The sequence below is a fragment of the Myodes glareolus genome, chromosome 9 (assembly GCF_982192425.1).
Source record: "Myodes glareolus chromosome 9, mMyoGla1.1, whole genome shotgun sequence".
NCBI classification, from domain to species: domain Eukaryota; kingdom Metazoa; phylum Chordata; class Mammalia; order Rodentia; family Cricetidae; genus Myodes; species Myodes glareolus.
The window spans coordinates 35,520,093-35,546,869 of NC_142034.1; the positions used below are offsets into that span (position 1 = coordinate 35,520,093).

General features: G+C 39.8%; 1 protein-coding gene and 1 long non-coding RNA gene across 8 annotated transcripts; one reads left to right on the plus strand and one right to left on the minus strand.

The window, feature by feature from the left end:
• The first annotated feature begins 70 nt into the window (after window positions 1–70).
• On the plus strand, window positions 71–3,945 carry LOC125408481 (uncharacterized). Of its 2 annotated transcripts, none has more exons than XR_007234472.3 (4): window positions 71–288; window positions 402–763; window positions 1,155–1,251; window positions 3,147–3,945. It is a non-coding gene; the product is annotated as an uncharacterized LOC125408481 (long non-coding RNA). The 2 variants fall into 2 exon arrangements; XR_015738772.1 differs by having other exon boundaries at window positions 402–505.
• On the minus strand, window positions 2,116–26,693 carry Ska2 (spindle and kinetochore associated complex subunit 2). 6 transcript variants are annotated; one of them, XR_015003745.2, is made up of 6 exons: window positions 26,550–26,693; window positions 19,682–19,768; window positions 15,526–15,702; window positions 13,972–14,002; window positions 6,881–6,975; window positions 2,116–2,516 (listed from the first exon to the last, which is right to left on the minus strand). XR_015003745.2 is itself a non-coding variant. In XM_085695622.2 (5 exons), the coding sequence occupies exons 1-4, from the start codon at window positions 26,580–26,582 to the stop codon at window positions 6,907–6,909; spliced, it is 366 nt and encodes a 121-aa protein (XP_085551748.1). In that variant the 5' UTR covers window positions 26,583–26,692; the 3' UTR covers window positions 2,116–2,516; window positions 6,881–6,906. The 6 variants fall into 6 exon arrangements, 4 of the variants coding, with proteins under 4 accessions (XP_085551748.1, XP_048302756.1, XP_048302757.1 ...); XR_015003744.2 differs by lacking the exon at window positions 2,116–2,516 and adding an exon at window positions 5,833–6,494; XM_085695622.2 differs by lacking the exon at window positions 13,972–14,002 and having other exon boundaries at window positions 26,550–26,692.
• Between the last annotated feature and the right edge of the window lie 84 nt (window positions 26,694–26,777).

A 26,777-nucleotide genomic window follows, 5' to 3' on the forward strand; every position in this document is an offset into this window, starting at 1 on the left:
AACCAGGGCAGCTAGAGGCGCGGCAGCCGGGAGAGCGCGGAGCGCAGGCGCACTCGGCGGGGCGGGGCGGGTGGGGGAGGCGGGGCCCTGGCTCCCGTGGTGCGTGCTGCTCACAAGCTTGGGGTGGCGGTGCGGCGGGGCTGGTGTCTGCACCCGACTCTCACGTTTTACCGCCCAAAGGCTGTGGCCGCCTGGTGAGCTAGAGGCCCTCAGTTGGAAGCCACGCCTCCAAGTAGTAGGAACAGGGAGATCTGTTTGCTCTCCGCAGCCTCTGCGCTGATGTCTGAGGTCTGTGGCTCACTTTAAGAAACCCTGGACTCGTGGTTAGGGTGTTTGCTTTCCGCGTTTGGGAGGAAACGCAAACTTTAAGCATTTTTTTTTTTTGCTTTGTTTTGTTTTAGGACTTCGTTTCCTCTACCATACGAAATGCAGTTCGAAAGCTCCAATTGTGACCAGGCGGTTTCTTTTGTTTTGGCTCTGTATCTCATGTTGAACTGGATATATGGTATAGTCTCGAAGCTTCCTGAGTGTCAGATTGCAGGCGCTGCTTCTCATTTTAGGGAGACAATTGGACCCACATCCCACCCACTGCTCTCTTCTTTTTGCTACCGGGGATTAACGTTAAAAAACAAAACAAAAAAACTGTATTTATCTTTCCTAGGCTATCGCCTCTAATTGCCTGCCCGAAGAGACGAGTTAGGTTGAAGAAATTGAGGGTGTGTGAGACAACAGGAGGTCAAATGTTTAAATCTTAATTTTTCTCGTGAGTTCCTTACATAGTTATTTATAAACTACAATCTAGAGAATAACCTAGAAAGAAACGTCTAGTGTTTAGCAACTTTCTTTTTAACTACATGAATCATACACAAGACTGACAGAAGCTAGACAGATGGCTCAGAGGGTGAGAGCACTTGCTGCTGTAGGGAGAACAAAGCTTCTGGACTCATAGCCTGTAACTCCAGCTCCAGATCAGACATGTTCTTCTGGCCACCTCAGAAACCGGAAATCACATGCACACATATGAACATAACCCAAAGTAATCAACACACAATTGTTGAAAATGCTTTCGCTTCAAATCACTATGATTGAAATAGATGCAGGTTGACAGTTGGACAGTTGTCTGTATTAACATGCTTGTTTTTGTTCTCATGTAGGGGTTCATGTGGCTTGCACTGACTTGGAACTTGCTTTGCAGTAGATGCTGGTCTTGAACCCCTGCCTCCACTTCCATGGTGCTGGGATAGTACAAAGGTGAGCCACATCCTGTTTACACTTTAAAATTATTAATTTTGTTGTGTAAATTTTACCTCAAAAATTTTATGGAGGCCTGATGTGGTGGTGCATGCCTTTAGCCCTTAATGACTAGGCAGAAACAGACAGAGCTCTAGGAGTTTGAGGCTAGCCTGGTCTACGTAGTAGCTAGAGCTACATATTCTAACACAAAAATCAGTCAAAATAAATTGATTGTGGGAAATAGTACGGCGCTTGGGATTCTCAACAAAATGGAGAAATCCTTGCCCTCAAGTATATCAGATGGCAACATTACACATTAAAAATAGATTATGGTATATTTGCCTACCAACCCAAAATGTTTAAGGAATTAGTTATCAATCTAGTTTCTAATAATAAAACATTAAAGAAATCTGCAACTAGTTAGGGGTCTTTGATCCTAAGGACAGTCAGACTGTGGTTAACTTGGGCAAAAAAGATATTGGTAGTTGGCCAAGTTAAGATCATTCGTCAGGATCTGGGTTAGGAAGTTGATATTGGTAGTTGGTCAAGTTAAGATCATTCGTCAGGATCTGGGTTAGGAAGTTGATATTGGTAGTTGGTCAAGTTAAGATCATTTGTCAGGATCTGGGTTGGGAAGTCTGAAGCTTGCAGCAGAAGATTGAGAATCCGAAATAAAGCCAGTCAGGGCTGTATCTTAAAACCAAAAAAAAAAAATTGAGGGAGCACTAAAGGGCTGACCTTGCTCTGTCCTTTTTCACAAGACAGCTCCCAAAATGTCTTTGCTTTTATAATGTATAACTATACAGATTATCAATAAGAAACTGAGCAATGGCTACACAATGAAACCCTGTCCCCCCCAAAACAAAACAAAACTAAGCAAAATCACAGTATATCAATACAGCAGTTTATGTTAAAGAGAACATTCAAGGCCGGGTGGTAGTGGTGCACACCTTCGATTCAAGACTCAGGAGACAGAGGCAGGCAGAGCTAGCTCTGTGAGATCGGGGTCAGCCTGATCTACAGAGTAAGTTCCAGGTCAGGCTCCAAAACTACCTAGAGAAACTGTGTCTCAAAACCCAAAATAAACAAACAAAAACCCAAGAATGTTGAATATATGATATAGGTCATGAAATCATAGAGTTAAAATGTCAAAACTAGGGGCTGGAGAGATGGCTCAGTAGTTAAGAGCATTGCCTGCTCTTCCAAAGGTCCTGAGTTCAATTCCCGGCAACCACATGGTGGCTCACCACCATCTGTAATGAGGTCTGGTGCCCTTTTCTGACCTGCAGACATACACAAAGACAGAATATTGTATATATAATAAATAAATAAATATAAAAAAGAAGATTAAAAAAAAATAAAATGTCAAAACTATATACACCTACAGTGCAATGGATGATTACTGACCTGTATCGTTTTTTAAAAAATCATTATACTTGTATTTCTAAATTTCTTAAATACTATTATAAATTCAATGTGAATACATACAGAAATAAAGAAATTGATTGCAGATTACTTCTGGAAATATGCATTATACTTGTATTTCTAAATATCTTATATACTATAATAAAACATAAAACACAATAATAAAGCCAGGCAGTGGTGGTGCACGCCTTTAATCCCAGCAGAGACAGATTTCTGTGAGTTCAAGACCAGCCTGGTCTACCAGAGCTAGTTCCAGGACAGGCTTCAAAGCTACGGAGAAACATTGTCTCGAAAACAACAACAACAATAAACGATAACAGAAAATTAGCATGTAGATGTGTAATCAGAGGCTGCTCGTTCATTCCAGGCTGCCCAGATACAAAAATAATCACACAGAAACGATATTGTTTGGCCAATAGCTTAAGTTTATTTCTAGCTAGCTCTTAAATCTTAAATTAACTCATTTCTATTATTTTATATTTTACCAGGAGGCTCGTAGTTTACCAGTACCAGCACATGGATATTTTTCTCCTCTGGCAGCTACATGGCATCTCCCTGACTCTGTCTTCTTTTCCTCCTCTATTTGCTTAGAATTCCCACCTTACTCAATTCTGCCCTGCTGTAGGCCATAGTAGTTTTATTCATTAACCAATGGTATTCACAGCATACAGAGGGGAACCCCACATCATAGATGAGTACTAATTCTAAATTAGAGTAGTAAAGATTAAGATAATATAACCAGGTTGTATATTATGACCAATTTTAGGTTTTATTATATAGATAAGTGGACATAAATGCATTAAAATGATTTGAGTTCCAGCTAACAGAAGAGTGGCCACTAATAAAGTTACAAAGAACAAGCACTCTGAGCATGTTCAATTTAAATGTTCAGGTATAGAGAATTTTACTGGAAATATTGGCCCAGGGCTATAAGTTACATTTTTAATAGTCACCAAGTCTTAAGAATTAGAAAACAGATGTAAAAGAGAAAAATATACATTTGCTGAGTTTTGTTTGAAACTAATTCTTTTTTTTATTGTTGTTCTTCTTTTGAAACTAATTCTTGCAGTGTAGCCCAAACTCACCTTAAACCCAGGTGATGATCATAGTTACCTTCTTGGCTCTTCTCAGCCTACTTTAAATGATTTTCTTTTTTATTTATTTATTTATTTTAGTTTTTCGAGAGAGACAGCATTTCTTTGTAGTAGCTTTCGAGCCTGTCCTGGAACTAGCTTTTGTAGACCAGGCTAGCCTCGAACTCACAGAATTAAAATGATTTTCTATGTACTCTCAGTGTATTCTTTTTTTTTCCCTCAAAGTTTATTAAAATACAAAAGTCTCCATTTCCGCCCCTCCTCCCAACCCCCTCCCACTCCCCCCACTCCCTCCCCTCCTCCCTCTCCATCCCCAAGAGCAGTCAGGGTCTCCGCCTTGTGGGTAGTTCAAGCTCCTCCCCCCTCCCTCCAGGTCCAGGAAGGTGAGCATCCAAACAGACTGGATCCCAAAAATCCAGTATATGCAGAGGAAACAAGTCCCAGTGTCATTGTCAATGGCTTTTCAGAAAGACTCCGGGCCAGCCTCATTCAGAGAATCTGGCTGGATCACGTGCTCGCTCAGTCCCAGTCAACTGGCCTTGGTGAACTCTCATTAGACCAGTCCCCTTGTATCAGTGGGTGATCGCACCCCTCAGCGGTCCTGATTTCCTTTTTCATGTTCTTCCTCCTTCTGCTCCTCATTTGGACCTTGGGGGACTCAGTCCGGTGCTCCAGTGTGGGTCTCCGTCTGTATCGCCATCCATCATCGGATGAAGGTTCCCTCTGATCTTGCCTTCCTTGCTCACGTTCTCTTTCCTTCTGCTTCTCGTTTGGACCTTGGGAGTTAAGTCCAGTGTTCCAATGTGGGTCTCTGTCTCCGTCTCCATCTCCATCCATCGCCAGATGAAGGATCTGGGACTCTTGTCTATTTCCAATCTCCAGGAGTAAAACTACCTGAATTTTCTTCAGGTTCACCCTCCTATCCAGCTTCTCTAGGATCACGAATAATAGGCTCAAAGACCTTTAATTATGGCTAGAATCTATTTATGAGTGAATACATACCATATTCCTCTTTTTGGGACTCAGTATATTCTTTAAGCTGGGTGGTTGTGGTGCTAGCCATTCACAGGTGCCTAAGGTAAGAAGATCGTCAGTTCCAGGTCATCATGCACCATGTGCTGGGACCTACTTCAAAATAGTAATCTGTCAGGGTGGGTGTGGCTGCACACCTTCAATCCCAGAACTCAGTAGGCAGAGGCAGGCAGACTTCTGTGTTTTAAATTTTAAAGCAGGTATGATAGATCTTGTCTGTAATCACAGCACTTGGACGGCTGAAGTAAGATCATCTCCAGTTGCAGGCCAGCATGGCCTAGAGAGTGAGATCCTGTCTCAAAAAAAAAAAAAAAAAAAGAAACAGCACCAGAGCAGTGGTAGCACTTGCCTTAATCACAGCACTCAGGAGGAGGCAAGAGGGTCTCTGTGAGTTCAAGGCCTACAGAACAAGTTCCAGGACAGCCAAGGCTACACAGAGAAACTGTCTTTTAAAAGGTGGCTCAGTAGTTAAGAGACAACACTTGCTGTTCTTCCAGAGGACCCAGGTTCAACTCACAGTACCAACATGGCAGCTCAGAACTATTTATACTGCCACTTCCAGGGGAACGAACACCCTTTTCTGACCTCCCTGGGCACCAGGCATAAAATAGGCAGACATACATGCAGGCAAAATACACATGTACATAAAATAAAAATCTTTTTGAAAAAAAGGCCAGCCTTTGATCCCAGTACGCAGAGCAGAAGCAGAGGATCTAAGAGTTTTATGGTCTACATGACATGTTCCAGACCACCAGGGTTAAATAGTAAAATTCTGTCTCAAAACAAAAACAAATAGCTGGGCACGGTTTCTCATCCCTGTAATGTCAACATTAAAGGCAGGTCACTAAGGAACCCTAGACAATCCTGGACAAAGTAGGACTCTGTCTCAAAACATAAGCAAATAAAAAAATTAAATAAATAAAGGGGTCTTAGGGATATTACCTCAGTAATAAATTGCATCCCAAGTATGTGTGATACCCAGAACTACAAAAATATAGTGAGATTGATTTACACACATATACATACACACACACATATACACAATGGATAGTAGTACATAAGCCTTTAGTGATTTCAGTGTTTTACCAGTCATATAGAATGAACAACTACAAAATTAGACTAAAGGTAAACATTATCACAATACTAGATGAACAGTTTAAAACAGCATTTGAAAACGGCTCATTTATTATTAGCAAGCAATGGGGAAAAAGGGGAAAAACAAAAGGAAAGTTTTCACAAAGCAGCCTACTAATTATATTAGTTAGGTTTCGTGAAATACTGATCATCACAGACACACAACAAAAATATGCTATCATCTGTAACGTGCATTTTTAAAAAAGGAGATTACAAGATTGAGGATGTGGCTCGGTTGGTACAGTGCTAGCCTAGCATGCACAAGGTTCTAGGTAGATGCCTAGTATGACATAAACCAGATGTGGTGACTCACACTAGTAATCCCCGCACTCGGGTGTAGGGGTCAGATTATACAGGCCAGGTGGTAGCAAAGTAAAAGATTATCCTTGGCAACACCAATTCTGAGGCCAGTCTGGGATACATAAGACCTTGTCCCAAAGAGAGAGAGAGAAACAATGCCCAGTGTGGTAGTGTATGCCTTTAACCCCAGTACTCAGAAGAAGGCATCTCTAGGATTCATGCCAGTCTGGATTCCTTAGTGAGCTCCAGGGCTAGTCAGAACTACATGGTGAGAGCCTGTCTCAAAAAACAAACAACACCTGAGTAATTATAATATACAAGTATTTTTCCCATTCACATCTGATTGAAAATATACTTGAATATTCCTTTACAAAATCCCAAAACATCTCAAATTATCCCAACTATACAAAAAGAAAACAGATTAAAAATAGTATTAGGGGATTTCATTACTTGTAATCACAAAATTAACTGTGGACATCAGCATTAAAATATCCTTACCTTTTGGCTTTTATTCATATGATAATCTACACTTCTTATAATTTCCTCTCATGATTCTGACACTCAAGGAAAATCTCAATCTTCCTTATCAGCCTCCCACCCCTTGGAGAATTAATGATACCAAGCATTAATACAACATCTTGCTGAATCTCTTTGGAACGGACCTTTTTTCCATTAGAGTTCCAGGTTTTTATAAGTCTGGCATGTGAGATTTTAATTGCTCTGTCACAGCTTTCTCTTCTTCAGTCAGTAGAGTCAGCTAGAAAACAAATTACAAAATATTTATTTCAAAAAACGTCAGAGCTTGTTAAACGAGTTAAATTTTGCTTTGTATCACAAATGTTTTTGTAAGATTATACTATACATTTAATCATAAAACTTGGAAGGCAAGGGAAAGCAATAGCCATTTGGCTATTTATATTCCGTGATTGAGCTTTCAAAGAACTTGCAATTAGGCTGTACAAACAAGATCAAGAAATCAAACAAATTGGGCTGGAGGACTAGCTCTGCAGTTAAGAGCACTGATTGTTCTTCCAGACACCCAGGGTCAATTCCCAGCACCCACATGACAGCTTACAACTTCCAAGGATCTGACACCCTCGCACAGACAAATATAAGGGTAAAACACCAATGCACATGAAATAAAAATATTTTTTAAAAAGAAATTAAATTAAGGACTATTGTTTAACAGAGCTAAATTAATGTTTGGATACCGTATTTGGGAGAAAAAAAACAAAACACTATGACATTTTCCCCAGGGAAATAAGCTTGTTCTAAATTTTGAAGACCTCATCTCAAAAACTATTTTAAAAATAAATAAGAAGCCAAGTGGTGTCAGCGGTGAAGACCTTTAATCCCAGCATTTGGGAGACAGAGACAGGAGACTCTCTGAATTTGAGGCCAGCCTGGTCTACAGAGTAAATTCCAGGACAACCAGGGCTACACAGAGAAACTGTGTCTCAGGAGGAAAGAAAGAGAGAAAAGAAAAGAAAGCAAGTACTCTAATAGGTAATAAGAACACATGATGAGAAAACATAAATAACCATCCACTCAAAGCAGGTGGGAGCAAGAGCCAAAAAGGAGAGAGGGATAAACAATAAAGGATTTTCAGAGAACACCAACAGGTTGGCTGAGAAAAGGGTTATGTGGGAAAATAACACAAGTGACGGCTCAAACCTCTAAAATAGTTACAAATCGGTCTAATTATATAGGTCATCTCTAGAGAGACTGCCAAATCTGGAGCATGACAGAACTACAGAATCAGCATCTCCAGGGCACCACCATCCTCTAAAACTTTCCACAGTGCTGGAAATAATCTGTGTGTGCACTGCTGGAGCAGGGATGAAGAACTGCATCTTCAGTTTCAAGTAATCATATTTAACTTTCTACAGCCATATGTGGCTGTGGGATAGCCTCATTCTCCAAGATCTCAGAACCCCATTCCTCTTCTATGCAGCTTGTTTGACAGATCAACATCAGCCCAACATGTTCACATTATAATATTATGAGCACAAACTCTGCAAATGAAACACGTGCAGAGATCATCTGCTTCAAATCAGGGAATGATATTAATGTAACAACACATATTCTCAATAATTTCCCATTGTTCCTACAATTACTAGGGAAGAGTTCTCAGGCAATATATTTAATAAGTCCACAAAGGCTTTTTCCTAGAATTAAGGCCAACTTAACCAGTCTGAAGTTTGATGTAACTTGTTGTTTTGGGTTTTTGTTTTGGCTATGTGTGGTGGGCACACCTTTAATCTCAGCACTTGGGAGGCTCTCTGTGAGTTCAAAGAAAGCCTGTCTATAGCAAGTTCCAGGACAGCGAGGACTACAGAGAGACCCTGTCATAAAAACAAGCAAAAAAGTATTTTCTTTATGTATATGTATATCTGTGTGAAGGTACACTATGTGTACAGACCCAGAGAAGCAGTAGAGAGTCTCCAATCCCTTAAAACTGGCATGAACAACTACTATATGCGGCCACATGGTGCTGGGAACCCATTTCGGGTGCTCTGCAACAGCAGCAAGTACTCTTAACTGCTGAATCATTTCTCTAATCCCTGTAGTATTTTTTCCCAACAAAGAGTTATTTGAAGCATCTTTCAATGAAATAAGATACACTCTTTAACAGATTCAACACAATGCCCATCAAAATCCCAGCAAAATTCATCAAAGACCTCAAAAGAACAGTGCTCAACTTCATTTGGAAAAACAAAAAACCCAGGATAGCCAAAACAATCCTGGGCAATAAAAGAACTTCTGAAGGCATCACAATCCTTGACTTCAAACTCTACTACAGAGCTACAGTACTGAAAACAGTCTGGTATTGGCATAAGAACAGACAGGAGGACCAATGAACCGAATAGAAGACCAGGACACCAATCCACACATCTTCGAACACCTGATCTTTGATAAAGAAGCAAAAAATATCAAATGGAAAAAAAAGCATAATTAACAAGTGCTGCTGCCATAACTGGATATTAACATGTAGAAAAATGAAAATAGACCCATATCTATCACTATGCACAAAATTCAAGTCCAAATGGATCAAAAACAAATGGATCAAAAACCTCAACTTAAAGCCAGCCACATTGAACCTCATAGAAGAGAAAGTGGAAAGTACACTGAACACATTAGCACAGGGAACCACTTCCTAAATATAACCCCAGTAGCACAGACACTGAGAGAAACAATAAATGGGACCTCCTGAAACTGAAAAGCTTCTGTAAAGCAAAGGACACAGTCAACAAGACAAAACGATAGCTACAGAATGAGAAAAGATCTTCACTAACCTCACACCAGACAGAGGTCTAACCTCCAAAATAAACAAAGAATTCAAGAAATTGGACACCAAAAGATCATATATCCAATTAAAAAAAAAATGGAGTACAGACCTAAACAGAGAACTCTCAACAGAGGAATCTAAAATGGGTGAAAGACACTTAAGGAAATGTTCAACATCCTTAGTCATCAGAGAAATACAAATCCAAACAAATCTGAGATTCCATCTTACACCTGTAAGAATGGCCAAAACCAAAAACACTGATGACAACTTATGCTGGAGAGGTTGTGAGGAAAAGGGAACACTTCTTCTGCATTGCTGGTGGGAATGCAAGCTGGTACACCCCCTTTGGATGTCAGTGTGGCGATTTCTCAGACAATTAGGAAACAACCTTCCTCAAGACCCAAAAATACCACTTTTGGATATATATCCAAAGGATGCTCAATTGTGCCACAAGGACACGTGCTCAACTATGTTCATAGCAGCAGCATTGTTTGCCATAGTCAGAACCTGGAAACAACCTAAATGCCCCTCGATCGAAGAATGGATAAGAAAAATGTGGTACATTTACACAATGGAGTACTACACCGCAGGAAAAAAAATAACAACAGCTTGAATTTTGCAGAAAAATGGAAGGAGCTAGAAAATATTATTTTGAGTGAGGTAACCCAGACACAGAAAGACAATTATCACATGTACTCACTCATAGGTGGTTTTTAAACATAAAGCAAAGAAAGCCAGCCTAGAAACCACAATACCAGAGAACTTAGACAACAATGCGGACACTAAGAGAGACTTACAAAGATCTAATCTACATGGGAAGTAGAAAGTATAAAAAGACAAAATCTCCTGAGTCAATTGGGAGCATGGGAACCTTGGGGGATGGCTGAAGGGGGAAGGGAGAGGCAGGGAGGGGAGCAGAGAAAAATGTAGAGCTCAATAAATATCAATAAAATAAATAAATAAATAAATAAATAAATAAATATAAAAAAGCCGGGCGGTGGTGGCACATGCTTTTAATCCCAGCATTTAAAGGGCAGAGGCAGGCGGATCTCTGTGAGTTCGAGGCCAGCTTGGACTACAAGAGCCAGGACAGGTTCCAAAGCTACAGAGAAACCCTGTCTCAAAAAACAAAAAAGAAAAAAATAAATAAAATAAATAAAAAAAACTACACTCTTTAAAGCATTTCTTATTGCCAATAATTATATTTTTGCTCTGGGTGTTTTGGTATTTTTTTGTCTGTTTTCAAACATAATCTCACTCTGTAGACCATACTGTTTTGGAATTCACATGAATCCTGCCTTGGTCTTCCAAGTATTGCACTTACAGGCATGACCACCATACTCAACTTGTTTAGGTACAAATGTCTCTCTCTAGTAACAACCTTTATAATTGAGCACACTTAAACCTCCATATCTTAGAAGTTTCTATGAATGCCTTTTTCCCCACTTCCTTTTCTGTTCTTGGCTCCTATGTATTAAGATGCTCAATTTAAGTGTCCTTTTGAATGCTGCTAATTCAAAGACATTGTGTTGCCTTTCCTAATGAAGCCACTGGAAAAGATTATAGCAATACCTGAACAGTTTTACTTTCTGCTGCATATAAACAAAATAACAGTTTCCTTAAACATACTTTGTTGTTCTTCATGCTCACAAAATAATGGAAAAGCCTTTTAGGTTATTTTAGAGCATTTTAACAAATCTTTAGTTAAATGTAGCCTTTGACTTTATTCTCAAACATTTGTCCTCATTACTGGAGAATTAAATTTGAAATTTGAAATTCTTTTACAGATTATATTCTACATGACTTTGTTTTACAAAAGTCTCTTTCTGCTAATACTGAGGTTCAAACCCAGGGCCTTGCATAAGCCAAGTCATTAACCTACACCTAAGTTATACTCACTGAGCTATACACATGCCAACCACTGAGTTATACTCACAGTTGAATTGCATGTCCTTTAAGCTCTAGGTTGAGAGCTATTTTTGGCTATTCAACCCTCAATAAGTGCATTCTCTTTTCTTTCACATTTAAATAACAGACATGTTGACAATATAAGGATTTCATTAATCCACCTCCTTTAAACTTGAGTGTCTCTAAGTCTGAATACCACATCTGTAATTTCACCGAACTTTAAAATCTCATTTTTTAAAAATATTACTTCCGGTGGGCTGGAGAAATTTTTCAGAGGTTAAAAGCCCTGGCTGCTCTTCCAGAGGTCCTGAGTTCAAGTCCTAGCAATCACATGTTGTTTCACAACCATCTGTAATGAGATCTGGTGTCCTCTTCTGGCCTGCAGGCATTAAATACGGAGAGAACACTGCACACAAAACAAAAATTTTCACAATTGTTTGAAACATGGTAGATAGTCTAAAAAATTTTAATTACATTCATTTTTGTCATTTTAAATTATGTGTATGGTGTGTGGTAGCACAGAGGTACATACTGAGACCCTGTCTCAAAAAACAGAAATAAACAGATAAAGTTGTTAATTATATGTATATATGTGTGTGGGTGTGTACATGTATTATATCCTAGATCAAAGGAAACAACCCTTGCAACCAGAGTTAACACAAGGTTGTGAGCCTCTCATGGGTTCTGGGTGCTTTGGAAGAGCAGTATGTGTGCTCTTACCACTCTTAATTGCTCAGCCCCCTGTTTGTCTCATTTTAAAGTGATGGTACAAGATGCATACCATCCCAAATGGCCACCATAACTCTAAAATACAGCTTCCTTTTTCAAGGCTCATAACTTGCTCTCCAGTCATTTCCCCTACTTGCCATAATCTGTTCCAAAACTTAAAGTTCCCAGAGTTGTCTTTATGTGACATAATTATTGCTCGTTTCAGATATTTCTACTAGTGGCTGAATGAATGTCTTAATAATCTAGTGAGAAATAATGGCACTATTTAGTATATCCAGCAAGATATTGTATTCTAAGGCATACAAAATATTACTTTTCTCTTTGGTCACTCACTCCAATTTTTCTACAGTTTCATGGTTTTGTAGGTAGATATGTTGATAAGGACATGTGAAGTCACATAGTTTCCAAGATTTATTTCCCAAGAAAATGTGTTCCTAGTGTCAAATTTTGGTCAAACATAATGACAAAAGTGTGACGTGAATGGTAATAACAGGTTAAACTGTGGTTTAGTTGGTAGATACTTGCTTAGCATACATCAAACCTCGGATTCAATCCCACTCTTGTAAAGACAGAAGGATCAGAAGCTCAAGGTCAGGCTAGAGATGTTTCAGTGGTTAAAAGCACTTGTTCCTCTTGTAGAGAACCCAGGTTTGGTTCCTAGCACCCACATTTTGATTTCTATGGGCATCTGGTACATACACACTACATAACTACATGTAAACTACACTCATACATATAAAAATAAATCTTTAAAAAATTCAAGAGAGAATTCAGTACTAATAACACCATAAATATAATTGAAGAGCTTAGCCAGGTGGTGGTGGCATACACCTTTAGTCCAAGCAATAGGAAAGCAGAAGATGGATTTCAGTGAGTTCGAGGCCAGCCTAGTCTACCAAGCAAGTTCCAGGCCAGCCAGGACTGTAACACAAAGAAACCCTGTCTCAAAAACAAAAACAAACAAACTGAAGATCTTTATCCAATCTAGTTCTATTCTTTGATCCCTTCTACAGAAATCTCTTCTGTCTGAACCCCCAAATTTTCATTGATATTGCATGAAAATCCTACTAAATCATTCAGTTCTCAGTTCAAACTCTTAGTGCCTAGCACAGTAGCTGATGTTTTTATATCACAACATATCTGAGGAGTCTTTACATATCAATAATGTAAGTTCACAATTTTAAGAATTCTTAAACCAAATAAGGCCAGGTGGTGGTGTCACACACCTTTAATCCCAGCACTCAGGAGGCAGAGACAGGCAGATCTCTGAGTTCAAAGCCAGCCTGATCTACAAAGTGAGTTCCAGGTCAGGCACCAAAGCTACAGAGAAACTGTCTCAAAAACCAAAAAGAAATAGTTTGGGGCTTAAGAGATGGCTCAGTGGTTAAGAGACTCGCTGCTCTCACAGAGGACCCAGGTTCAATTCCTACCACCCACATGGCAGCTCACAACTGTCTGTAACCATCATACCAATACACAAAAAATAAAAAGTTAAATAGATATTTTTTAAAAAATCAAATAAGATAGAGAGGAGGATGGAAGGAGAAGATGAAGAAGGTCTGACCTAGTCAATTATACCTACTCCACTCCAGGAAAGGAGATTTAAAAGAACAAAACAGAACAAAACAAAAAACCCAGCAGGATATATATATAGCTCCATAGTAGAGTGCTTCGCAAGTATGAACAAGGCACTGACTTTGATCCCCCAATACATACACTGGAAGGTCTAGAGCATGGTGGTGCATGACTTTAATCCTATCATTTGAACGGCAGAGACAGGTAGAGTTCTCTAAATTCAACATCAGCCTGGTCTACTGATCTACATACCGAGTTCCAGGCCAGCCAAGGCTACATACATCTGAAACAAACAAAACCAATAAAAAAGGTTAAAATCATCTGTATGTTATGACTTTTATTTTTCCTATTTCTTTTTCAGACAATGTCTTGCTATGTAGTCCCAGCTGGCCTGGAATTATGGCAGTCCTTCTGCTTCTGTTTTCCAAGAGATGAGATTACAGGGTGTACCATCAACATTTGATGTCTTACTAATATGGGGCTTCTCTGGCCCCTTACTCCCTTCCTTCCATTTTTTTGAGATATGATCTCATGAATAACAAACTGGCCTCCAACTCCCTTTGTAGACAAGGATGACCTCTAACTTCCAATCCTCCTGCTTCAAGTGCTGAGGTCACACATGTAGCCCACCATGCCCAGTTCATGCAGTTCTGGGGACTGAACCTGAGGCCTCATACATGTTGGGTAAGCACTACACATTTCCAGTCCTTTCTGGGCTTTTTTGTTTGGTTGGTTTGGTTTGTTGTTGAGGCAGGATCTTACTCTGTAGCCCAGGTTGCCATTAAACAGTTTGCTGTTAGGTTTCTCTTTAAGAAAGGGTCTCACTGCCGAGTCCTGGAACTCACTATATAGATCAGATGAGCCTATGACTTTTGGGGGGAAGAGAGGAGGACTTTTTGTTGTTGCTGCTGCCACCTCCCAAGTGCTGGGATTAGGTAATTGCCACTCTGTCTGACTTTGCATCAACTACTAGTTCCTGTCTGACCCAGGAGAATCCCAGTGTGGAGGCACATGTCTATAATTCCAGCACTCAGGAGGCTGAGGCAGGAGAACTGCTTTGAGTCCAAGCTAGTGCTACACAATGAGACCATCCTGTGTCCAATTACAAAAAAAAGAGTTGCTTCATGTTATAAGTTGAGTAAATTTAACTTTTCTCTTCTGTCATGGTTACAGGACAGTACTTTTCACTAACTCAAATTGACATGATTTTTTTTTTAATCTTTTACTAAAAAGAAAAGCAATTAAGTTTCAGGGAATCAAGAAAATATAATTTCTATCAATAGTTTAAACTGACTACTAAATTTTACATTCCAACATGGTAGGAAGTAGAGCCATTGGTGACTAAAGTCCTGAGTGAATGTGTGTTGTTGACAGTGTGTGCAGAAAATGTCACCATAGCTTTCCCGCTCTAGATATTTATGGCCTGAAAACTGCCCTCCTGTAGAGATGGCTTGTTCCTATTAGCTAAGCCTGTCTCCTTGATCTAGCTGTATACCATAAATTCTGTATGTAATAAACCCACTTCCTTGTTCAGCCATGTGCAATAACTCTGTCCCTGTTCAACTCTACATAAAAAACACGGAACTCCTGGGATGCTGAGGCTTGTCTAAAGAGGACAGGCTACCAAATTCCAGCATTTCTGTCTGTGTGTCTGTCTGTCTTTGCTTCATTCCCTCACCAACTCAGTCACATCCAAGTATCTGGAAGTTGTGCCTGGACATCGCACAATATATTAGGGTTTTAATATTTAAAACAATATTCACAACTAAAACTTCATAAATCCAATCTGTCAACTAAGGACATTACCTCCAGGTCTGTTTGCTTTTGTAGTTCTTGTACAATGGTCATTGTCTTGCTCAGAGTAGCACAAATGCGGCTCTTGTTCTCTTTTTGCTCAACAGAAAGTGGCTTAAAGCGTGCACACAAAGCTTGATATCGAGACTTTATTGCTGATAATTCCTTTAAAATTTCACCTGGATTTTTCTATATCAGAAAAAATAAGGTTAATATATGTTAATGATGTAGTGAGAAAATTAAGCTTATTATTAGAAAGTAATATGTACAACACATTCTTTTTTTTTAAATATTCATTTATTTATTATGTATACAATATTCTGTCTACATGTATGCCTTCAGACCAGAAGAAGGCACCAGACCTCATTACAGATGGTTGTGAGCCACCATGTGGTTGCTGGGATTTGAACTCTGAACCTTCGGAAGAACAGGCAATGCTCTTAACTGCTGAGCCATCTCTCCAGCCCCCTGTACAACACATTCTATCACATTTGTAGTTTGTAATAGTTTAGTCACTACTACTTACTATACAACTCTGGTTGATCTAAAACGGGTCTACAGAGACCAGGCTGACCTGGAACTCAGAGATCCACCTGCTTCTGCCTCTGAGTGCTGGGATTAAAGGTATGGACCACCATACCAAGTTACAGAGGGCCTCCTCTTGTTTATATATACACACACTTACACACAAAACCATAAGGAAATATTTTAAAATTTTTAAAGGAAATTCTGACAATGATAAATGAATCAAGTATGTGTACAAGTGGAGGTTGCAGAATGACTTTCAAGGGTAAATTCTCTCCTTTCACTATGGGTTCAGGGATTTGAACTCGGGATGTTAGTCCTGCTTGGAAAGCCCATAATCTGGATATCCTGAGGATATTCATAAATGTGTGAAATAAGCCAATCACAAATGAACAAATACAGAATCTAGAATAGTAAAATTCACAAAGACTAAAAGTAGAATGGTAGTTTTAGGGGATGGAGTTGGGTAGAAAGGATTATGGAAGGTTACTGTTTAATGAGTACAGTGTGTTAAATTGAGAAAGATGAAAATTTGCTGAGATAGCTGGGTGATGATGGTGCACACCTTTAATCCCAGCACTCGGGAGGTGGAGGCAGGCAGATCTCTGTGAGGTCAAGGCCAGCCTGGTCTACAGAGTGAGTTCCAGGACAGACAGAGCTACACAAGGTAAATGTGCAACAGCATCTGAAAAGTACACTTCAAAAGATTTACCAGGTCAAGCACAGTGGCAGATGTCTGTAACCCCAGCAAATGGGAGGTTGAAATAGAAAGAAGTTCCAGAGCATCCTGGGTTACATAGCAAATTTGAGACCAGCCTGGGCTTTAGAAGCTTAAGGCTAACTTAGACTATATGCGGAAACTGTTTCAAACTACCAAAAGGATCGTTTTAATGATAACTATTTTGAACATTTTGATGTTTTTTCAAAATATCGAGTATGAGTTGTTTCTATGGCCAGAAATTTCACCCACAGAAATGAAAGTATGTGGCACCCCAGGACTTCTACATGAACGTTCATAGGGGCATTATTCTCTGTAGCCTAAAAGTTGGGCCAGACTGCTATCTAACTGATAAGTGGATAACAAATGGGATACAACAGATAATTTTAACAATAGAAAGGAATTAAGGACTGCTCATGCTACAACATGGATGAACCCTGAAAACATGCTAAGTGAAAGGTAAGACAACCACATACTTATACTTCCATTTTTATAAAATGTTTACAGTAATACGTGTATGGGAATAAAATAAATTAATTGATGCCATGAACTGGCAGGTGTGGGAATAGGGTAATGGGGAATGAGGTTTCTTTCTCATGATAAAGACATTCAATAAGTAGGGTAATATAAATTGTAAAAGTTAAGATCTAAAGCAGGGGCTGGTGATGACTCAGTAAATGAAGTACTTACCCTGCAGGCCTGATGGCTTGAATTCAATCTGAGGAACGCATGGAGAACTAACTTCAAAAGTTGTCCTCTAACCTCCTCACACACACCACATCACTATTATTAATGTTTTTGGAGTGGGGGACTTCCAGTTTCTCTGCTTAACAGCCCTATCTGTCCTAGAACTCACACTGTACACTAGGCTGGTCTCGAACTCACAGAAATTCATCTGCCTCTGTCTCTTGAGTGTTGGGATTGAAGGCATACACCACCACAGCCCAGTCCAGTAATATAATTTTTAAAAAATTATTGTGGGAAGAGCTACAGAACGAAAATCCACAGAATTGTATACCTTACTGTGTTTGTTTGCTCAAAGTTCAGGCTAGCCTTGAACTTGCAAAACCAAAGTTTTGTTTGAGATTCTTCTGTGGTTTTTTTAGACAGAATCTCATTATGTAGACCTAACTGCCCCAAACACACATAAAGAGGTTAGCTAAAAGTTTATAGTGATGCTTTAACTTGTCCCCCAATTACTGACAATTATGGGTGAGCAGTATCATGTCCAGCCTAAAATAATTTCTTTAATGTATGGGTTTGTTTTTAATTCAAATGTGCTATTTCCTGTCTATTGTCAAATCCTGTCGACTATACTACCAACAGACCATAGATGGAGATTGTTTCCTTTCCCATGGACATATATGCTTAAAAGGCATGAATTATGTTACATAAACAGAACTCTGCATCAGTGGGCATGCACCTGTAATTCCAGCTACTCAGGGGCTGGGGCAGAGGATCTCACTTAAGCCCAGAAATGAAGACCAGCCTAAGCAACACAGTGAGACTCAAAATTAATAAAGTTAGTAATTTCTAAGCAATGTAACCTTCAATATTGTTCTGGTTTGCTTTCTACTGCTGTAATAAAACACAGACCAAAACCATGTCTGGGAGGTTTATTTAGCATTTTCATCCCAGTCAGTCCGTCCTAAAAGGAGGTCTGGGAAGGAACTCTGGAGGGAGACAGGAATGGAAGCAGAGGTAATGGAGGAACACTGCTTCCTCACTTGCTTCCATCACTAGTCCAGCCTGCTATCTTATACAACCCAGGGACATCTGCCCAGGGAGGGCCCTGCTTACAGTGAGCTGGGCCATGCACATCAATTATTAAAAAAAGGAAATGCTCACAGGCCTGCTTACAGGTCAGTCTGATAAAGGTATTTTTTTCAATTGACGTTCCCCCCAAATGACCATGGATTGTGTCAAGTTGAAAAGGGGGAGGGAGGAACCAGTAAAAATAATTACGTAACTTTATTCAAAAATCACTGTTCATATCTATAATAAAGCAAACTTAACAACATATCATCTTTTCCAGTGAACTATCATGACTACTAACCTTTCGTCCTTCAGTTACAAACCACTATTTCAGAGGTAGAACTTTCTGTCTTGTCACTTCAGAGGCTTCCTCATGACTTTTGAGTTCCTTAACTGTTTTTAAAAGTTAGCATGTAAGACTGCAGTGGTGGCACATGCCTTTAATCCCAGCACTAGGCAGGCAGAGGCAAGCAGATCTCTGTGATTTCAAGGCCAGCCTGGTCTACAAAGTGAATTCCAGGACAGCCAGGGCTAACAAAGAAACCCTGTCTTGAAAAACAAAAAGCAACAACAACAACAAAATATTTACATACATGTCATTCTATTAAACATATGTTCTTTTCTCTTGGGAAAATAAGTAGAATCACTTCAGTATACCGTGAGCAATCTTCCATCAAAACAAGATTTTGTGACTCTACAAACCTAGCATTTAAAAGAAAAGCTTGAGGGGGCTGGAGAGATGGCTCAGAGGTTAAAAACACTGGCTGCTCTTCCAGAGGTTCTGAGTTCAATTCCCAGCAAGCACATGATGGCTCATAACCATCTGTAAAGAGGTCTGGTGCCCTCTTCTGGCATAGAGGTGTACAAGCAGGAGGAACATTGTATACATAATGAATAAATCTTTTAAGAAAAGCTTGGGTGCGAACATATTACTATTAGAGATATTACCAGAAAGTCTTTGTACAAAGCATTCCATTAAAAAGAACTACCTAGGAGGCACAGAGGTGCACACCCTTAATGCTACCACTCGGGAGGTAGATGCAGGCAGATATTTGTGACACTAACATCAGTCTGGTCTATATAGTGAGTTCTAGGACAGTCAGAGCTACTTAGTGAGACCCTGTCTTGAAAAAAAAAAAAAACAAAAGAATTTGCTAATTTTCCAATTACCTCTCCGGCTGAATCTGGGTGATTAGTCTTGATTTCATACTCCAGCCTATATTGAATGTAATCCAAATCAGAATCAGCCTTCTGGAACTAAAAATCAGCACACATAATATTATTTAGTTAACAAAAATGTATTAGTAAGCATAATTATTCACTCTTGAATATTTTAATATAGGATACGTTCCTTTTAAACTTGTAGTATATAAAGCAAACAATATCCATACTATTTATGCTCTATTAAAAACTTAAACCTAGGCCAGGCAATGGTGGCACACACCTTTAATCCCAGCACTCGGAAGGCAGAGACAGGCAGATCTCTGTGAATTTGAGGCCAGTCTGGTCTACAAAGCTAGTTCCAGGACAGGCTCCAAAGCTAGAGAAACCCAGTTGTGGAGGGTGGCCGGGGGGGGGGGGGGGGGGAGGGTGTTTGTAAGAACAAACAAAACCAAAAACTTAAACCTAGGGCTGCACTGAATGTTGAGACGATTTAGCAGGTGAAGAGGCCTACGGTCAAGCCTAATGATCTGAGTTCAAGCCCAGGAACTACATGGAGGGAAGGACATATGCTTTTTTCTGTTGGTCTGAGACAGGGTTTAATATAAATCAGGTATACCGAGGGCTGGCTACAGCAGAAAATGAGCTTGAAATCCTAATCCTCCAGTCTACCCCTCCGGAGTGGCTGGGATTAGAGAAGACTTATGAGCCTCCATTATCCTATTTCAGGCAGTGCTGGGGTCTGGTCCCTAGGCCTCTTGTATGTTTCCCCAAGCTACATCCATTTCAAACACCTACGTGATAGAAGAACCAAGTCATGCAAGTTTGACTAACACATGCACCAGGGCATATGCACCAATACACGTAAGATGTGTAATACAGGACCATTTTCAATCTTTTTGTTAAGATCAATTTGACAGCTGGAGAGATGAGTCAATGGTTAAGAGGGGTTACTACTCCTACAGAGGATCTAGGTTCCTTCAGTATGCAGCATCTACATGGCTGCTCAGAGCCATCTGTCACTCTAGTTTCAGAAGATGCAGCACCCTCTTCTGGTTTTCACTGGCTCTTATATACATGTGGTGGGCACAAACCCACGCAAGCACACACAAACACATAGAAATAGTTTAAAATTTACAAAAAAAAACCTTTTTAATTTATGTGTTTGTGTAAGTATATTTGCCACGTGTGTGAAGTTAGCTCACAGGGGACAGAAGGTGTAGGATTCCCTGAGGTTGGAATTACAGATGATTGCAAGGTGCCCAACACTGGTGCTGAAAAGCAAACTCCAGCCCCCTGGGAGAACAGGAGGCCCCCTAGACCACTAAGCCATCTCTCCCACACCCAAATCAAAACTACAAGGAAAAAATTATTAGTGACCTTTGATTGAGAAAAAATTACGTGTTTGTGTCTGTGTGTTATGTGGATGCACATATGTACATGCATAGATACCAGGAGACTTTAAGACAACAAAGATATATCAATTGCACCAGGCGGTAGTGGTGCATGCCTTTAATCCTAGCACTCAGGAAGCAGAGGCAGGTGGATCTCTGTGAGTTCGAGCCCAGCCTGGTCTACAAAGCTAGTTCCAGGACAAGCTCCAAAGCTATAGAGAAACCCTGTCTCAAAAAAACCAAAAAAATAAAAGAAGATATATAAGTTGCAAATAAACACATGAAAAATATTCAATATCATTAAGGCAATCATGGAAAATATTTTATCAAATTTTTCTCTTTTTTGTTTTTTGTTGTTTCTTTTTTGTATTTTTTTGAGACAGGGTTTCTCAATATAACCCTGATTGTCCAACTAGCTGTGTAAACCAGGCTGGCCTCAAACCCAGAGATATAGCTGCTCCAGCATATGCCACCACTCCGCAGTTGATTTTAGCAATTTCTTACAAAATCAAATATATATTCACAAAACCTAGTAATCCTATTTACAATTACTGAAATAATTCTCAGTATTTCCACAACAGAAATAAGAAATTATGACCACACAAAAACACTCAATGCTTGCAACAATTTTATTCATAATAGGCAAAGCCTGAAAACCATCCAAGAAACAATTTGTCAGACTTTATACAATGGAATACTACTCAGCAATAAAAATGAGTCAATTATCAATGAATGCAATAAAGGTAAAATGACAAAAGCAGTTACAGTAAGTGCAAAAGGTAAACATAAAAGACCAAATAATGTATCAGCTCATTCTTTTGTTTATTTTTTTTTTTACAATCTCACTGGTCAGCCTTACAGACCAAGTAATGGTAACACACATCTTTATTTATTTATTTATTTATTATGTATACAATATTCTGTCTGCGTGTATGTCTGAAGGCCAGAAGAGGGCACCAGACCTCATTACAGATGGTTGTGAGCCACCATGTGGTTGCTGGGAATTGAACTCAGGACCTTTGGAAGAGCAGGCAATGCTCTTAACCTCTGAGCCATCTCTCCAGCCCGTATCAGCTCATTCTTAAGAAATTATAGAAAACTACTGTTTGAGAAAACTACAGATAGGCACAAAGTAACTTTTCAATATGATGGAAATATTTTATTTTAGCAGTGGAGGTAGTAACATGATTATATACATTTGCCAAAACTCATCAAAGTGTTTACTTAAAGTTGAATTTTACTTATGTAAAATATGCATTAAGCATTACCAAAAATGATGATTTATATTTTATAATGACAATAATCAAGCATTTTTAAGTTTTGAAGATTTTATTATTGTGTGTATGTATCAATATGTGATAGCAGAGGCCAGAAAATGGCATGGAATCCCCTGGAGCTGGAGTTATAAGTGGCTGTAAGCTACTAGATGTGGGTGCTAGGAAGGGAACGCAGGTCCTCTGTAGTGTCCTTAACTGCTGAACCATCTCTCTAGTCCCCTTCCTGAGTTTTAAATCTAAACATTTCCTATGTAATACCAAAATTAACACTAAGACTTAGTGAGTTACCATAGTAGGCAGACATGAAACTGTTCGTCACTTACAATCTAATGAGACCTAAGAGTTGCTATCCAAGTCTGTTACAAAAAGAAGCAAATTACAAAGTACTATTTTTAGAAGCCATTACTTTACATATACATTAATGAATTCTCAGTGCAATACAGCAATTGCATTTTTAATATTAAGGTTTTTCTTCTTCAAATGATGACTTTTTAAAAATATACATGGTAAGAAAATTATAGTTTTCAGCACTGGAAGCTATAGAAAAATTTTCACAATACTAAAGAAGTAAGACAAGAGCCACAAAAGCTGTGAGCTGCTTTCGGATGCTTTGACAATACTATTGCACTGCTAGCTGTAAAGTACAGTAGTGCAATAAAGTCAGAGCATTCGCCAGCAGTAGTGAGCAGGAAAGGACTGTAAGCTCCAGTGTGCAAAGACCTTAAAGCTGAGTTGACAGTTTTGGTCAGAAGACATTCAAAACCTAAAAACATTTATACCAAGGTTTATTTTTTGAAGAGCAAAAGACTTAAAACCCAAGTAATAATTGGTTTCTGATAACTAACCTGATAAGTAGCAGCAATCAAACATAAACACACACAGATGTAAAGTAATTTTACAAGATGTCCTGAGCCTTTAGTAATTAACATGGGCATCAGTAATACTTTAGGACTAATACCAACAAAATAAGCTATAATTACTATTGAGGCAAATGTATGAAAAAAATATTTCTGTTCTCTGCTGAAAAGTAATATTGCCTTACTCCTCTTCCAAAGCAATTGGTTACCTACCATTGAAAGCAAGTCATTTGAGTAATTCAAAGAAAACAAATGCAAAGGACTGGAGAAAACAAATGCAAATGATTCGGTGGTTAAGAGCACTTGTTCTTGCAGAGGAACTGGGTTCGATTCCTAGCACCCACTTGGGGCTCAAAATCATCTGCAACAATTGCAAGAGATCCAATGCCCTTTTCTGACCTCCTTGGGCACCAGACACACATGTGGTGCACAGATATACATACATGCAAGCAAAACACTCATATTCATAAAAAAAATCTTAAAAAATAAGAAAATAAATGACTATATACCTAATTTACCTCTATGGAATCTAATACACGTGCACACACACAACACAAATCTTGTGCCTCTTTAACTCGAGAGTTTTTGAGAGATAATACAAAAAGAGGAGAGATTATCAGGGAACTGATATATTCTTAACTGGACATTAACCCAACCTAACCTAATACTAGGTAAAAGGATTTTTTAATATTTTCATTTAACTCTTAAAATATCCTATGTAGTGAAGAAAAGCATATCCATTCCCTTCAAACTTTGAAATAAAGAAAACAGTGAGAGGGATAAAAGTTTCCCTCTCAAATGTAAACCAAGAAACAGAACGCAAGTGTCATATTACACTACCTTTTGTGAACAATCCCTACAAGTATCACAAAAGGAGGGCAGGAGTACCACTCAATCAGCAGGCAAAGAGAAAATGTCAAGGAACAAAGATTATCCTACAATGAGTTTATTCCACCATTAGTAATGTTGATTGATGCAAAAATACATTCCCATTATTTTCATTGACCTTTCTTTAAAAGAGCCAGTTCAGTTTCTTAGACAGATTAAATCTACTAAAAAATGGACTCAAAAGAGCTGGAATGTATCCTCGGATCCTGGGCCACAAAACTCAAATTTGGGAATATTTAACTCTGCTAACCAAGCACTGGGTTTTTTTTTTCCTTTCCCCTACAGGATATTTTCTTGACAAGCACTAGGTTTTAAAGACAAGTGTTTAAAAGATAAACTTAATTTTCTAAATTAGATATTAACACAAGAAAAATATGGGGAAAACTCACTTTTTTTTTTTAACAGAGATAGAGTATCACCTTTACAACATCGTGCACTCCTATCACACACCCAAGGGCTCCTTAGCAAATCTTTTAAAAATGTTAAGACTTTTACATCACTTATCTTCAGCTTGGGAACGATAGCTTCAACAGATACTGTTTTTTTCCTTTTAGGAATTTGGTTCATTTGAAGATGAGATGTCTTTTGCTGTTTGGTCAATAAAAAGCTAAAGTTAATATTGAAAATCATGATTTAAAAAATTGAACGTTTTTAAGCCCTTAATTAAGAAAAATAATGAGTAACTTGGAAAATTAAAATGCTACCATGAATATATTTCAGGAAATGTCACAAAAGGAAAAGTTCTGTTTCTTTCATCCTCTTCATAAAGAAGTTTAAAGCTACTCCATAACTGATACAATATCTAAAAATGCTAAAATTCAGCAATCTCATAACTTCCTAAAGCTTACTTTTTGCAGCACGTTTACTTGTGTTTTCCTGAAGATAACCTGCTCAGTATTGTTTAAAAGTCTGAGTATTGATTGTCCTGGAAAGGCTAAATAAAGCTCCACCAACTAAAGAAAATAACCTGTTTAAAAAAACAGAATTAGCCTCTAACAAAGCAAAACTATTTCCACCTACTTCAAAGGAAGGAATTCATAATGTGGGAGAGCACACGCCTATTAACGTCCTGTGTGTGTGTTTAATATGTTAATAGCGCGCACACACACAAAACCCTTGAAGTCTTCATTTATGAAGACTTGGAAAGCTGCAAAAATTTCTTCTCCCCGTTCTCCCTTCCCCACACTCCCTCCACAAAGAAAGTTTAAAATACAATATTAAAAGCAACAAAAGCCCTCTAATAAAACGTATGTGAAACACCTGAATTCATTAATGAAAGAGAAAGAAACTGAGGCGTCACACTTTCTGGAGTGGGAAGGGGGAGGGAGGGATGCTTTAGGGATGATCTTTCAGGATCACCCTAAAGTCCTTTCCAAGGCTTAAGTAATAGACTCAAGATATTCCTCGGAGAGAGTGTCACGGACACAACGAATACCTATGCAGAGGGAATGACAGATTAAGGACGAAGAAATAAGCGTTTTACTTTTTTAATATTAATGTTGTTATTTAAAGGGGGAAACCTCAATGATTCCTTTACATTCTGTATTTTTGAGGGAGCTATTCCAATCTGTGTGTGTGTGTGGGGGGGGGGGTGACCAGGCAAAAGAAGACTGAAGACAGAACAAGGGAACTAAGAAAAAAGGCGCGGCGACCAAGCGGCCAGTGCAAAGACGGTAGGGCGAGAATAAAGAGAACGAGTACTAGGGAAACCCTCCCAGAGACAACTAGAAGGCCCCGGGGGCTGGGCGCCCAGTGCACGCCGGACACGCCAGCGGTTACCGAGGTCCTTCGTCCAGGGCGCTACTGGCACAGGGGAGAGAGAGGGGGCAGCTGAAAGCGCGGCCTGGCCTGGCGCGATGCCGCACGCGCTCCTGGAAGGAGCTCCAGGCTCCTCTCCCACGCCACCTCCGAGGCGCTCCGAACCGTTTCGACGGGACGGCGGCGAAGTTTCTCGAGTCTAGCGTCCTCTTTCCGAGCGTCCCAGCTCGCCTGCGACGAGGTGCGGCATGGAGCCCGAATTTCGGCGCCCCTGGACTCATGCCCCACCTCATCCTCCTTCCCCCTGCTCGGGAAACGTGAACGACCTCTCTCCTCCGCCCGGCTCCTAAAGACCGTTCCAGTCACACTGGGGCACAGAGGTGGAAGCACTAGACAGGGTCTGTACCGGGCGCGGCCCCGGGAGCCGGTGGAGGTGAAGGCGAGGAGCGGGGATTTACAAAGGCCCACACCCTCAACATCTCCCGCCATTTCCCTCCTGAGTTCCCCGGATGTAACCCCTTCCCCCGCGGCGGTTAAGAGACCAAGGCGGCCGTGGCTCCCTTCGATGCAGGAGGAGGGAAGTCGATCCAGATTCCAGCCTCCACCACCTAGGGTTTCCGGCGCCTCCAAATGGCGCCTCGCCTTCTAGGCCTTCGGTGGCGAAAATCAATTACCCAATCGGTTTCCTTCGCTCTCCACTCACCATCAGTTCCAGCTTATCGACCTCCGCCTCCATGTTGAATAGTTGACATTCCTGAGACCGCGGAGGCGCTTAAGCGGCGAGTCGTGCTAGCACGGAGGGTCTCTATTGGACAGCTGTCACTCAACGTCTCGCGCTCATTGGCTGGTCCGTTCCGCCGGCCCCCGCCCATTGGCGATTGGGTAACGCCCCTCCTTATGAAACACACTTTCCTGTTGGGCAAAGACACAA